Consider the following 16063-nt stretch of genomic DNA (forward strand, 5'->3'; position numbering starts at 1 on the left):
ATAAGAGTGTATACCGGTTTTTCCATGTTGGTATACCTGGTTTCCGCATCCAACAAACTTTTGCTCACATAGTATACGGGCCACTGATGGCTTGCTTCTTCCTTTACCAACACCGCGCTGACGGAGTATTCAGATACCGCCAAGTAAAGAATCAATGTTTCTCCGTCTTCTGGCTTGGCCAATATCGGAGGATTTCCCAACTGCTCTTTGATTTTAAGAAAAGCCTCTTCACACTCAGGGGTCCACAGAAAATCCTTCCCCCTTCCTTTGATTGCCTTGAAGAATTCTTTGCACCTATCTGATGACTTTGAGATAAATCGATTTAGGGCCGCAATCCTTCCTGTCAGGCTCTGTACTTGTTTGACGCTGGTGGGATATTTCATGTCTAGCAGAGCTTTGATTTTTGCTGGGTTAGCCTCAATCCCCCGGTGGTTGACCATGAATTCCAAGAATTTCCCTGATTCCACATCGAACACACACTTCTGCGGGTTTAGCTTCATCTTATATTTTCTCAGAATATGGAACATCTCAGCTAAGTCGGTGATGTGGTCTTCTGCCCTTTTAGACTTTATGAGCATATCATCTACATAAACTTCCATCGTCTTCCCAATCTGCTTCTTGAACATTTTGTTTACCAATCTTTGATAAGTGGCACCGGCGTTGATCAGACCAAATGGCATTCCGATATAGCAATAGAGTCCTCTATCAGTAATAAAAGAGGTGTGCTCCTGGTTGGGCTCATACATAAGAATTTGATTATACCCGGAGTATGCGTCCATGAAGCTGAGCAAGGCATGTCATGTCGTGGCGTCGACCAACTGATCGATTCTTGGTAAGGGAAAACTATCCTTCGGACACGCCTTATTCAGATCGGTGAAATCCACGCATGTTCTCCATTTACCATTGGGTTTTTTTACCAACACCGGGTTTGCTAGCCACTCTAGGTAGAAGTATTCTCGAATTAGTCCGACGTGCAGGAGTCTCTCTACTTCCTCTGCTAGGGTTATAGCTCTCTCTCCGCTTACGGCCCTGCGTTTTTATCGAACCCCTTTATGCTTGGGATCGGTATTCAAACGGTGGCACATTACCTCTAGATCAATTCCTACCATATCAGAATGGCTCCATGCAAATACATCAAGGTTCGCCAAGAGAAATATTGAAAGACTCTCCTTCAACCTTGGTGCCAACTGAGATCCTATCCTCAAAACTTTACTTGGATCTTTTTCATCGACAGGGATTTCAATTGTATCTTCTGCTGGCCCCATCTTCTCCGTTGGCATCGGTATCCGGGGATCTAGGTCGGGCGAATCATGGATTTCATTATCCTGTAGAGAAGGCGCATCCCCTTTAGGAGGAGCGTCAGCTTCTTTAAAAGGCGCGCCCTGCATAGCAGGGGCATCAACTTCCTTGATATGTTTTGCGGGTAAGGACGCTCCTTCAGGAAGAAGGGCATCTACCTCACGCTCATCCTGTTCGAGGCTTCGCAAGACGTCGAATCTTCCTTCTAACCGTTCCCCGTTGAAATCTGCTTGGACTATGGTGTTTGATGCCTCCTCTTCTTCCAACATCTCAATTCTGATTGTGTCTTCCAAGAACAATATTATTGGGGGCAGCCCAGAGGGACGTTCATCTTCTTGCTCGACATAATAATGGACTCGAATTTCCTCGATCGGTTGCTCAATGCTCTTTTCTTGATCGTCGTCTGATGTATCTTCGGCGTGAGAGTCTTTTCTAAAGCCTCTCATAGCTTGCCTGTAGCACTCCGGAGAGCCATACTGAAACCTTTATACTCCCCACCCCATTTGGCGTTGGAAATTTGATGGTTAGGTGGTGGATTGAAGTAATAACCCTCATCTCCCGCAGAAAAGGTCGTCCCAGCAACACGTTGTGGGACGATTCCTGATTCAGGACCTTAAACTCGAGCATCTTTGTTACCGACAACGGGCTTCCCCCCAAAGTACATGGCAGCCGAATCGATCCCATGACTCTAAGTCCTGCACCAGAAAAGCCATAGACCCATGAATCTTCCCCCGATATATCCCGATTAGGTAGCCCCATCTTTTTAAAGGTGCTGTAGTAGAGGATATTTGTCGAGCTTCCATTATCCACGAAGGCCCTATGGACATTTTTGGTTCCGATCTGGATGGAAATAACCAGTGCATCATTGTGGGGATGATGTACCCATCGGGCATCTGCTTCTCTGAAGGTAATATCCATGGACTCGCCCTTAAACACTTTGGGCGGTTGAGTTTCCACCCTATGAATGTCCGTGAGAGGCCTGAATCCAGCTTCCCTAGCGTATCTTGACAAGGCTCGGTTACTACATTCCATCCCGGGATCTCCCCCGTAGATTGTGAAAGGAATATGTCCTAAGTCCAATCATGTATGAGGATTTAGGAATAACTTTTATGTAATTTGTTTTGATTTCATTGATATTAATAAAGACTTGTTTTGTTTTTATTACGGGCTTTATCTATTTAAGTGTTTAAATAAGATATACCATAGTTTAGAGTAAAGCTTTTTATGGATTATGATGAGATCATAATAGTGAGACCTAAAAAGATGATAACTCTAAACTTAAATAGTTCCTGGTCGTAGGATTACTAACTGGTAATTAATAATCCGCAAAGATCAGTACATACTATGCTTGCTTCATTATGAAGGATGTCTGTTCTCATAGACATTTGTGTGGTGACACTATAGCTAGTATGTAGGTGCTTATTATAGAATAAGTTCACTGAACATGACTCGCCCAGCTGAACAACTGATGGAGTTCACTCACGTGTCAGCAGTTGTTCGCTTAGTGATAGTTGTACAAGTATCCTTTGACTTGAGGTCATCATAGTCATCTTGTGTACACTGAACTATGCTTTGGTTTAGTTCTTAGTCTCCAGGGATAATTATTAGGGATCTTCTGGGTATAGGAATTTGTACACGAAGATAGTGTATGATCAATAAAGGATCTACCCCTTCCAGTGAAGGAAGCGAATGTTCAAGGCTGATCCACTTATGCTAGTTCAGGAATCTCTGGCCAGAGTGAATGAAATTAGAAAGGAGTTTCTAATTTGCATAGAACTACGCATAGTAAATGGTAAGCAAAGTGATTGAATTAGATAGGCTTGACACGAGATCCATGCCTTGTATTTAATCGGGACATTGTAGGGTAGAAGGAGTTTATTGTACGGTAACTATTCACTGACAGGTTCTTGGTATTCTAAGCAGTGAATTCATATTATCCGGATAGTCGCGATATGTTGAGAAGCATCACTCACGATGTAGAATAAATGTGATTAATTAATTAATCATATTTAATAATTTAGAGAATTTATATAAATAATGATAAAATAGTTTTATTATTATTTATTTCTACTACCGGCTTAATATTGAACCTACAGGGTCACACCATAAAAAGAGAATGATTTATTGGTGGAGGAATTAATTAATAATGGCTAATAATTATTTATTTGTGAAATAAATAATTAATTGGCAAATTTAATAATTGATTAAATGAGATTTAATTAATTATAAATTAATTAAGAAAAGTTCTTAATATTATTAATTAAGGATTTAATTTTTGAAAATTAAATCAAGAGAGAGAATTATTTCTAAAGTGTTTAGAAAAAGGATTAATGATTAAAAGGTGTTTTAATTATTAATGAGAATAATAAATGGGATAATAATAATAATATTTATGGGAAAATTTCAGCTAAAAATTTTGCCTATAAATACACTATTATAGACCCTATTTTTATTCTAACCCCAGAAACCCAAAAGTTTCAGAAAACCAAATTCTCTCCACCTCCTCCTCCTCCTCCTAAAAGTCGTTTTCTTGGTGAATACCGGTGGAGTGCTTCACACTTGAGGAGCAACTGCTAAGGATCTCTGATCGTTATCTCCGAATTATTTTTAAAGGTTAGATTCGATCCCTCGAATTTTTATTCACGATTTATATGCTTTTATTTGGATTTTGTGTGTGTAAAAGTGTTTTTCCACGCCCCGCTGCATTTAAAAATCCAACAATGGTATCAGAGCATAGTTTGTATGCATATAGATCTGTGGTAAAAATTTCAGAATTTTATGTGCTTGTATGAATTAATTATAATTTTTACAAGTTATATCATGGATTAATTTTGTCTGATGAAAAATCGTTTCTCAGAATAATTTTGAATGTTGATCTGGGTTCTACAAGTGTTGTAGATCGTCTGGGTATTTTTTTCATAATTTTAGGATGTATAGATTTTTTATTATGAATTTTTGAAGTTGTAACAATTAAATTCGTAATTAATTAAATCATATATTCATATATATAAAAATTGTAAGTATGTATAAAGAATATATCTGCTGCTGTGTCTTCTGTGTTGGCTCGGATTTAAAGGCAAAACAGATGCAAAGGTACAATGTGTCAGGCACGCTGATCGAGTGGCTGTTGTCGGCTGCTGAAATAATAATAAAAAAAAAAATATAGGGGTGTAACGCATTCCGGGAATGCGTTACACACCTGTGGCGCATTCAAGGAATGCGTTACACCCTTTAATGGCTTAAAAGGGGTGTAACGCATCACCAGAATGCGTTACAGGGCTTTTAACGCGTTCCTGTAATGCGTTACAGCTTGTCTGTTGATATTAAAATTAATTTTCTGGGAGTTTCGTAACTCCGTTTTGGGCGTGCAATATACCGTTGGATTCGTTTTTCCGAGACGGATCTAATGGAGTGATCAATTTTAGTTTATATAAAAGTTTTGAACTGTTTATATTTCCATGAAGTGTTTTAAAGATATTTTTGACTGTTTTAATTGCTTTTAAATGCTTCATGTGATACATATAGATGTATAATGATTAGACTAATGTGCTAGATGATGTAACATGCCTACCTTGATGTTTATTCATGTTGATATATGTGATATATGCTTAGTTTATCATGCGATGATAGATTTAGGTGAACTTAAATAAACATAAGGCGTTTGTTAGACAACCTAGTATAGTGAAATTGTTTCATAACCTTAAGAACAATATTATGAATACAATCATGAGATTCTTGTGTTTGTGAAACACGTAATTGAATATGAATTTTCGATATGAGAGAAAGGATGATTCTGTCAACAACAGATTTCTATCTGTAAGAAAGGGTTATTAAGTGACGCCACTTGACAATGCTCCACCCGATCTGGGAATCATCTGATTATTGATTATTGATTTGAAATATTTAATTTAAAAGGAAGAATCTCTTTATAATATGATTATGATTGTAACGTAATATAATCCCTCTAAAATTAAATAATATCAAGTAGTAATTGGCCAATGACACAACGGGCTTGTGTCGGTCATAGCCTTCCAACATGGTAGAAAGTAGTTCTTATTTTTGAATCATTGTCGTTTCGTGCCACAGCCGAGGGCTTTGATTTCGAAATAAGAAATACTTGTCTATTACATAGAGATGTGTACATTGAATAAGAATCTAAAGGTCGTTACGTGCCAAAGCCGTGGGCCTTTGGGGACTGATTCAATTGTATGGAATGTTGGGTTTGACTTGAATTAGAATATTGAGTTTGTCGTGCCACAGCCGTGACTCAATTATTCAAGAGGCTAAAGTTTGATTAGGGAATAACATTAGATGTAATTGACAAAAGTTGTCTGCCTATTGAACATTACATGGCGTTTCGTGCCACAGCCGGGGTTGTGTAATGGAATGTAGGATCCCTATTCCCACTAGCATTATGAATGCTTAATTTTTCACGTAGGGGGTTGAATAAATTAGGAAAACTAGTGGGAGACACTTATGAATAAAGACCCGATTCATATAGTATTTTGAAATGAAATTGAATATTTGCTAAGTGTTGTTATGTGTTTATCATTTACAGATTTACTTTGTACGTTATGTCTTCTGCACTATCACTCAGGAGCATACTAGATGCTCACAAATTGACTGGTCCTAATTATGCTGACTGGCTTCGAAACTTGAGAATTGTTCTCAGGATTGAGAAGCTGGAATACGTGATTGACTCACCTAAGCCTACTGAACCTGCTAGCGATGCGCATAATGATGAACATGTTGTGTATCGTAAGTGGATAGATGATGCAAATGTTGCTCAACGCATCATGCTAGCTTCCATGAACATTGAGCTACAGAAGCAACATGAGCATATGGATGCTCACACTATCCTCATGCATCTACAAGATTTGTATGATGTGGCGGGGAGGACAGCTCGATATGAGATATCGAAGGAGCTGTTCGGTTGTAGGATGTCTGAGGGATCATCTGTGAATGACCATGTACTTAAGATGATCAATTTGATTGAACGTCTTGGACAACTTGGTTTTGCCATGGATGGGGAGCTGAGCCAAGACTTGGTCTTGCAATCGCTTCCGAGTTCGTTCTCGCAGTTTGTTGTGAACTTTGACATGAATAAGTTGGATGTCAGCCTGCCTGAACTCCACAACATGTTGAAGACTGCGGAATCGAATTTTCCCCCTAAGAAGAGTTCTGTTCTTCTAATTGGTGAAGGTTCCAATCCTAAAAAAAGGAAGAGGAACTCTTCCAAGAAGAAGAAAGTAGGTGAGAAAACGCCGGTTCCACCAAAAGCTGAAGACCCCAAGAGCAAAGTTGTTTGCTTTCACTGTAACAAGGTGGGGCACTGGAAGAGGAACTGCAAGGTTTACCTTGCAGAATTGAAGAAGAAGGGTAGTGAGACTACCGCTTCTAATTCAGGTATGTTCATGATAGAAGTGAATATGTCATTTCTACTTGGGTATTAGATACCGCCTTTGGTTCTCAAATCTGCAATTTGTTGCAGGGACCAAGGAGAAGTAGGACTCTTGAGGAAGAGGAGGTGATTCTACTGATGGAAATGGAGCAAGAGTTGTTGCGGAAGATGTAGAATCATTTCATTTACATAACCCTACGGGCAAGACTATTGTTTTAAATAATTGTTATTTTGTTCCCTCGATTGTGAGGAATATTATTCCCAAGTTAGACTTGGCTAGATTTTCATTTATTATTGAGAATAATGAATGTTCTATTCTTAGATATAATATTTTTTATGGACGTGGTGCTTTAAATAATGGTCTGTATATATGTGACATAATTTACTTCAGATTGAACAAACTAATAAAAGAAAAGGGATGATGAAAATCTCACTTCATAGTGGCATTGCAGTCTCCATTTAGTAGACATGGAGAGAGGACTGCAAATTTGCTAGGAATGGTACACACAGATGTATGTGGACCAATGTCTATGCAAGCCATGGGTGGATTTTCATACTTCATTACTTTCATAGATGATAGATCTGGATTCGGATATGTGTTTGATGAAACACAAGTCTGAGGCCTTTGAAAAGTTCAAAGAATATAAGTATGAAGTGGAGAAACAAACCAAACATAGTATCATAATTCTTCGATTAGATCGAGGTGGTGAATACTTGAATGGAGAGTTTCTGGATTATCTCAAAGTAAATGGTATAGTCTCCCGGTGGACTCCTCCAGATTGGTATCTGAAAGGAGAAATCGAACTTTGTTAGACATAGTTCGGTCCATGATGAGCTATGCAAATCTTCCAGTATTCCTATGGGGTTATGCATTGGAAACCTCAGCATATTTACTGAATAAGGTGCCTTCCAAATCTGTTCCTCAAACTTCATATGAGATATGGAAAGTAAGGAAACCGAGTCTTAAACACGTTAAGATTTGGGGATGTCCAGCTTGTGTCAAGTAAGTTGACCCAGATAAGCTGGAATATCGATCCGTAAAATGTAGTTTTGTGGGATATCCTAAAGAGACTTTAGGGTATTACTTTTGCACCGATCATCGGGTGTTTATCTCCAGACATGCTACCTTCTTGGAAAAGGAGTTTATCCTTGAAGGAAACAGTGGGAGCAAAATTGAACTTAATGAAGTTCAAGAAGCACAAACTACTATAGATCGAGTGGAAACACCTGTTCTGACTGAACAACCTTTTATGGAACAGCCCATTCATAGGTCAGGGAGAGTGTCTCGCCAACCTGAGAGGTAATATGGCCTTGTCATTGAGAATGACAATGAGTTGTCGATCATTGTTGATGACGACCCTGTGACCTATAATGAGGCTATGAGTAGTGTTGACTCAGAGAAATGGCATGGTGCCATAAAATCCAGAATGGAATCTATGTATACGGTATACAAAAGATAGATTATAGCAGATGGCCAGGTGGAGACCTCTAAGGCCAGGCTTTTGGGAAAAGGATTCAAACAAAGGCAATGGATTGACTTTGATGAAACCTTTTACCTGTAGCCCTGTTAAAATCAGTTCGGATTTTGCTTGCGATTAATGTGGTTTAAAGCAAGCTTCTCAAAAGATGGAACATTCGTTTTGATGAGACAATCAAAGAGTTTGATTTTATCAAAAACGTAGATGAACCATGCGTCTACAAAAGGGTTAGTGGGAGCGCAGTAACATTTCTTATATTGTATTGAATTAGAGTTGACACACATAACAACATAGCAGACCCACTCACAAAGCTACTTTATGAAAGTCACTTTGATCGTCATAAAGACAAGATGGGTATTAGATACCAGTGTGATTGGCTTTAGTACAAGTGGGAGATTGAAAGGAATATGTCCTAAGTCCAATCATGTATGAGGATTTAGGAATAACTTTTATGTAATCTATTTTGATTTCATTGATATTAATAAAGACTTGTTTTGTTTTTATTACGGGCTTTATCTATTTAAGTGTTTAAATAAGATATACCATAGTTTAGAGTAAAGCTTTTTATGAATTATGATGAGATCATAATAGTGAGACCTAAAAAGATGATAACTCTAAACTTAAATAGTTCCTGGTCGTAGGATTACTAACTGGTAATTAATAATCCGCAAAGATCGGTACATACTATGCTTGCTTCATTATGAAGGATGTCTGTTCTCATAGACATTTGTGTGGTGACACTATAGCTAGTATGTAGGTGCTTATTATAGAATAAGTTCACTGAACATGACTCGCCCAGCTGAACAACTGATGGAGTTCACTCACGTGTCAGCAGTTGTTCGCTTAGTGATAGTTGTACAAGTATCCTTTGACTTGAGGTCATCATAGTCATCTTGTGTACACTGAACTATGCTTTGGTTTAGTTCTTAGTCTCCAGGGACAATTATTAGGGATCTTCTGGGTATAGGAATTTGTACACGAAGATAGTGTATGATCAATACAGGATCTACCCCTTCCAGTGAAGGAAGCGAATGTTCAAGGCTGATCCACTTATGCTAGTTCAGGAATCTCTGGCCAGAGTGAATGAAATTAGAAAGGAGTTTCTAATTTGCATAGAACTACGCATAGTAAATGGTAAGCAAAGTGATTGAATTAGATAGGCTTGACACGAGATCCATGCCTTGTATTTAATCGGGACATTGTAGGGTAGAAGGAGTTTATTGTACGGTAACTATTCACTGACAGGTTCTTAGTATTCTAAGCAGTGAATTCATATTATCCGGATAGTCGCGATATGTTGAGAAGCATCACTCACGATGTAGAATAAATGTGATTAATTAATTAATAATATTTAATAAATTAGAGAATTTATATAAATAATGATAAAATAGTTTTATTATTATTTATTTCTACTACCGGCTTAATATTGAACCTACAGGGTCACACCATAAAAAGAGAATGATTTATTGATGGAGGAATTAATTAATAATGGCTAATAATTATTTATTTGTGAAATAAATAATTAATTGGTAAATTTAATAATTGATTAAATGAGATTTAATTGATTATAAATTAATTAAGAAAAGTTCTTAATATTATTAATTAAGGATTTAATTTTTGGAAATTAAATCAAGAGAGAGAATTATTTCTAAAGTGTTTAGAAAAAGGATTAATGATTAAAAGGTGTTTTAATTATTAATGAGAATAATAAATGGGATAATAATAATAATATTTATGGGAAAATTTTAGCTGAAAATTTTGCCTATAAATACACTATTATAGACCCTATTTTTATTCTAACCCCAGAAACCCAAAAGTTTCAGAAAACCAAATTCTCTCCACCTCCTCCTCCTCCTAAAAGTCGTTTTCTTGGTGGATACCGGTGGAGTGCTTCACACTTGAGGAGCAACTGCTAAGGATCTTTGATCGTTATCTCCGAATTATTTTTAAAGGTTAGATTCGATCCCTCGAATTTTTATTCACGATTTATATGCTTTTATTTGGATTTTGTGTGTGTAAAAGTGTTTTTCCACGCCCCGCTACGTTTAAAAATCCAACAGATTGTTCGGATGCTGCCATCCCTGACGAATTTATTTTCCTCCAGAGTATCATTATTTGACCCGCGCGGGGCTCGCCTTTCTTCTTCCTTTGCTCTGTCATCCTTGTGCTTCCTTACTTCCTTGACTACCCATTCACCAAGGTATCCTTCCTTGATAAGCGCTTCGATTTCATCTTTTAAATGTCGACACTCATGCGTATTATGTCCAGATGATTCATGGTATTCGCAATACTTTTTCTTGTCTTTGCTTTGCCATGATGATAAAGCTTCAGGTTTTCTAAATAGCCCTCTAATTTTGTTTACTTCGAAGATATGCTCGATAGATACGACCAAAGGCGTGTACCGGCTTGTTCTGTAGTCATACTTTGAGGGAGGACTCCATCCCCTCCTCGTGCTCGCGGTATTCACCCGGTCTGGGCTTCGACTGCCTCTTCTGTACCTTGGGCTTGGAGACCTATCTCTCTTCCTTGCTTTGTTTCTCTGACTTGCCTGTGAAGTCGGTTGCACCTCTGCCAGAGATTTTTCTATAGCTTTAAACGATTCTGCCAAAGCAAAGACATCTGCTAGAGTAGTCGGGTCTTTCCCTTGTAAGTGCTTCCAAAAATCCGAGCCAACCCTTAATCCTGCGATCAAGAAGCTTTTCAGGGCTTCTTCTGATGCTCCCCTCACGCTGGTAGATTCAGCGTTGAACCTTTTGAAGTACGATGTCAAGCTTTCATTTTCCCTTTGCCTAACATTGGCAAGAGTTGTGACAGAGGGCGCGTATCTTACCGCGGCTTGGAACTTGGTAAAGAACAGAGTTTTCATCTGATCCCAGGAAGTGATCACTCTTGGCCCGAGCTTTTGAAATCACTGCTGGGCACTTCCTCTAAAGGTTTCCGCCAAGAGATGGCATCGAGCCAAGTCCGGGACTTGGTACACATCCATCTCTATATTAAAATGACCCAGGAATTCCGTCGGATCTGAGTTTCCGTGGAAACGGAGATCGCTAGTAGTGTTGCGATACCCGACCGGCAACTGTGCCTCTCTTACCGCCACCGAGAATGGGGACGGGATTTCAGCTTTGGTCGTCACTCTGTCTTCCAGGTGGTTAAGTAGCCTTTTTAGATCTCCCACATTGAAAGTTCCCACACCTGGGATGGTCTGCATTTGAGGCTGCGGACCTTGGGGTTGTAATGGAGGTACCTCTACTTGATTCCCCCCTAGAGGGACTTGCTGCTGGTTCGTGTTCTGGGTGTCTTCGGGTATCACAATTACTTCGGGGTTCCGACCTTGATTTCTTCCTTGATTTTCTTCTTAACCCTGGCCGCGGCCTCGAGCCGTACCGCGATCATAGTTTTCCACATCTCTGTGATCATCATTTTCCGCATAGTCATAGTTGTCTGCTTGGGTATTCCAGTGGGAATCAAGGTGACCGCGGTAATTATCGCGACGGTATCCCTCTAAGTATCTACCTCGTCCTCCACCTCTTCCCCTCCATTGAGGCCTTCTCGATCATCGTTTCCATACCCACGACCATATCGATCCAGCGATCTGCGGGGAGGAGCTCTCTCATGATCGAGGTGCCGCTCCCGATTTTCCTGGGAATTCAGGGGCACACGCGTTGTATCATGGGGTGTCACATCTCCACGATCAGCTTCTTTCTGCCATTCAAGCAACAACATTCTTAAATCATCATCGCCCAAGCGGATCCCCAAGCGGTTTTTCAAAGCTGCGAAGCCCCGTTGCTGATTCTCCGGCATCGACTCCGCCTGTCGGCGTTCCTCGAGACTACGCCCAGACCGGTGCGGATGGGTGGTTCCCTGGTTATCCGCCCGTAGAATTTCCCGACCATCAACATCTTCTTCCACTAGCTCGATGATTGGGGACGTGTCATTGGAACAGTCCAGGCGCCGCGGGGTTATCGTCACACGCTCTCCTCCGGTGCGGCCGTGGCCGGCTGAGGCATCCCTGTCAGTCATGGATGCTTTTCCAGGTGCATGAGTTGCACGGCTGCGGCGAAGACCCCTCCTGGTCTTGCGTCGCTCCACGGTGCTCAACCTTGAATCGAAACCATTCAAAGCATCACCCATGCGATACAGTTGTTCCAACAAGTCGGCGTTGCTGATGAGCACAGGCGGCTGCCCCCCAACGTCCGGCGTAGAACGATCAGTCATTGGCGGAACGCAGGGTTCATGTTCATAGCCGTGATCAGAATCTTCCTCAAAACTTTCATCATAAAAACTTCCATCACGACATTGAGACATCCTTCCTCCCAGATGCAGATCTTGATTAGCCCCTCCTTCTAGCGCCAATTTATTGACGGAGGAATTTGGGAGCAACAAAACTTGAGGTTCGTAGCCGGAAACAAGATCTCGTCGGAAACGTGAACAGTAATCGGTGGATCCGATGAACAGTATTCGTCGGAAAAGATGAACAATGTTTGGTGGTGGTGATTATTGGGGGCTGAGATTGCTTAGGGTTAGTGGTGGCTCCTTTGCGCTCTCGCTTCTGACCCCTTACAATTTGCCTACGTACCCCTATTTATAGGGGATCAAGCCCATGTAGTTCTTGGGGAACAAGAAACCTAATGGGTTTAGATTTCTTATCCCGAGGCCCAGTAGGAAACCCACCGGAAACCGTCTTCTACTAGCTTTAGGAATGTCCGCCGATGAGGCCCAACCACAAAGGCCCAAGGCTCGTCCTCGGCTTCGAGACTTCACGGATGAGGCATCTCCCTGGCCAAGGATAACCCTCCGCTGCCAGCTGTTTCTCTAGTCCGCGGACGCAGGTATAGCCATGGTTCACCCCAAATATTGGACGCATCCTTGTCCCCCGATAAGGAGCCCCTACCAGATTGCAGGACAAGTGATCCCAAGCTTTTGGGTGCAAAGTGTAGGATACTCTGTAGTCTCCCAACGAGGACACCCGTTGACTACAGAGACAGAGCTCCCAAAGCACACATCAGATTTCACCCCACATCCCCAATGAGGACACCCATTGACTACAGGAGGAGGCCTTCAGTCCAGGCATACCCCTGGAGGTATGTTACCACAGACACCGCCTTTCATGTAGACGTGCTATAGGAAGGAGTTCTTCAATAGAGTATCTGCATCAAATAGGTTAGTAATAATAATCTCCATCTTCCTTGAATCTTCCAAAGAGCCCGTCCAAGCAATCATGTTGAAGTCTTCACAAGGTCTTTTGATCCTTTAGGGCGCGCCCTAAAGCTTATCATAAGAGGAGATTCGATTAGGAAATTCCCCACATTTTCTTAGTAAATGGGCGCGCCTTCCCCCTATGCTGAGGGCGCGCCCCTTTATGTATGGGGTCAAGCAACAACTCCATCAAAACACAGGGCGTGTCTTTCATCACACAGGGCGCGCCTATTTTCCTTCCGCAGGGCAAATTATCTTACCTGTTTCGTAATTTTAGGCATTTCTTCCTCAATTTTAACTATTTTATCAATTTTAATCTCAATATTGTTTATACCAATTTTTGGGCTTAACACTACTTTATTCCCATGTTTTGTTTGATCCGTAATGCTTTACTCAGATGGCGCTTCAATGCTTTGTTATAATGGAGCTGGCTACCTCTACCAAACAACTTTCAGAAAGAAGCCATAAGGCCAAACAGAGGACAGCTACTTTGGTTTACTTTCTTCTGGCTGCTTGTTAAGGGAACTTACTGCAGTTTGCGGAGTAGGTGGTGGAGTTAAAACAGGGCATTATCGACTGTGTCCAGAGAGATGTAACAACATTTGTTACTGGAATGTGCAGCTGTTGGTAAGTAAGCAGACAACACATGAAGCAACTTAGGAGGAAGCGAATACCAAGGATTGCATAAATGAGGACAGGCAAACAACGCAAAAACAAGGTGAAGAAAAAGAATTAGCTTCTTTTTATATACAATTCTTTAGGAGAATTAGCTATATTAGAATCAAGGAGACAAGAGCCCTTGCGGTAATTGACTTATTTTGGCATACGGTTATAAACTCAAACAACGAGACAACAAAGAGAAATTTTTATTTCAGGTAGAACTGGTATGATGATCTTACCATTATTACACGCTTAGTATAACCAAAGCTTGTAAAGCAAAGCTTACGAGCTTTATAGTAGCAACAATATTTGCACATCCATTCACATACTTAATTAGTACTTGACACCTACAAAAAATATACATTTACAATGTTAGCAAATTACACACACACAAACAAGTTGAATAATAGAATATATACTTACTTCCACACTTGAAGTGACGAGGAATCTTTCTACCGCAACTCTTAACGAGACGTAAAGCACGGTTGACATCAATCTGAGCAGCCACCTTGGGAGTAATAGCAGGGCAAATACACTCAGCACGCCCAGCTCTGACTCGCTGACAACATGCTTCCGAAGGCTTCTTCCCGTTCATATATGCAGACGTGCATGCTTTAGCCCCCTGCCTCAACTCCTCCTTGCACTGATCACTTGAACTACTCTTTTTTGCATTCACTGCTTTCATTTCCCAGTTCCCTAACACCATTAAGCTCAACACCGCCATCAAAATCCATAACTTAAATACATTATTTATACACCCCATACTTTCAGATATACAAGTGATTATTTAGAATGTGTACATATTTGCAATTCATCAATGGCTACAAATATATATATAGCAGTAGGAATATGATGATTTGGGAACCAACCCTTTCAGGGTACACCGTTTGTTTATATTTGACTATTTTCTACTTGTATTAAGAGTATAATAATGTGTGCTTGTAGTCGGCCAATGATATGGCAATGTTTGGGTACCAGTACTAAAATGTTGTTGTTTAGGCTTGGCAGCTATAAAATACTTTTTTTATCCTATAAATTCTATCTGGACACAAAATCTAATTTAAGAAAAAGTATTTTACTAAGTATATGTTTTACACAGTATTTGAAACGATTTTCAGAACCATTCTTAGACGCTCTGACATTTCTCAACAAAAAAAATAAATAAGAAAAGGCAAAATAATTCCCGCAAAGTATTTTCAAACATTAGCAGACATTCCAAGTAGAATGTTCCAAGATTGGGCAGGAACATGTGTATGTCTGGTGTTGTGCCAAAACTTTAATGAATTGTAAATATTTCGAAGCCAAATTAGAAAAATGTTAAGTTAATTACATTAAATTTTGTTTCGGTTCAAAAAACATATTTAATTATCAGAATCAAGTTATATATATATTATTGAAATTACCAGGTCAAAAAATACGACTGCATGCGACAAATTTCCTATATTAAATTATTCTAATTGTATCCTTATATGCATTTCAATATATTATTGTAATAATTTATGCATAATTTATATTATATGCAATTCTAAAAGTTATAAAAATTAAAATTTAATAAACTTGAGAAAATTAATTACTATAGATCACAAGATATAATATATCGTTAGCATTCTATTATTAAATAATTGTGAAAAATGCCATCGCCCTCGCCCTTGTGAGCATTCCCCTCCGTCCTAAGTACCAAGAATTCGTACTAATTTCTCCCGTTAGTTAATTTTTATTTTTATATATATAATAATTTATATTGGATATTGGCTCAAATATCATTATTTGAGGAGAATAATCTCAGATGTTATTTTTGAAAATTTTGAATTTAAATCTCATTTCAAAGCGGAATCCCGTGTTATATTTTTTTTATACATCAAAAACGATGTTCTGTATCCTGTTTTGATTTTTTTTGCAAATGGAAAAACGCAAGTTGAAGTGTGGTTTTGATGCAAAACTCAAAATGGACTAACGTTTTCCCTTTTTATTTTTTATTTTACAGTAAAGTCGTGTATTTACACTTAGGTTATCACAACACTTGAGATAC

General features: G+C 39.5%; 1 protein-coding gene across 1 annotated transcript; it reads right to left on the reverse strand.

The window, feature by feature from the left end:
- Nucleotides 1-14221: 14221 nt before the first annotated feature.
- LOC141698371 (uncharacterized) lies at nucleotides 14222-14850 on the reverse strand. Its single transcript, XM_074503058.1, has 2 exons — nucleotides 14458-14850; nucleotides 14222-14381 (listed from the first exon to the last, which is right to left on the reverse strand). Exons 1-2 carry the CDS (start codon nucleotides 14795-14797, stop codon nucleotides 14368-14370), a joined length of 354 nt encoding a protein of 117 aa, XP_074359159.1. The 5' UTR covers nucleotides 14798-14850; the 3' UTR covers nucleotides 14222-14367.
- Between the last annotated feature and the right edge of the window lie 1213 nt (nucleotides 14851-16063).

Source organism: Apium graveolens, chromosome 11 (assembly GCF_009905375.1).
Source record: "Apium graveolens cultivar Ventura chromosome 11, ASM990537v1, whole genome shotgun sequence".
Classification (NCBI taxonomy): Eukaryota; Viridiplantae; Streptophyta; class Magnoliopsida; order Apiales; family Apiaceae; genus Apium; species Apium graveolens.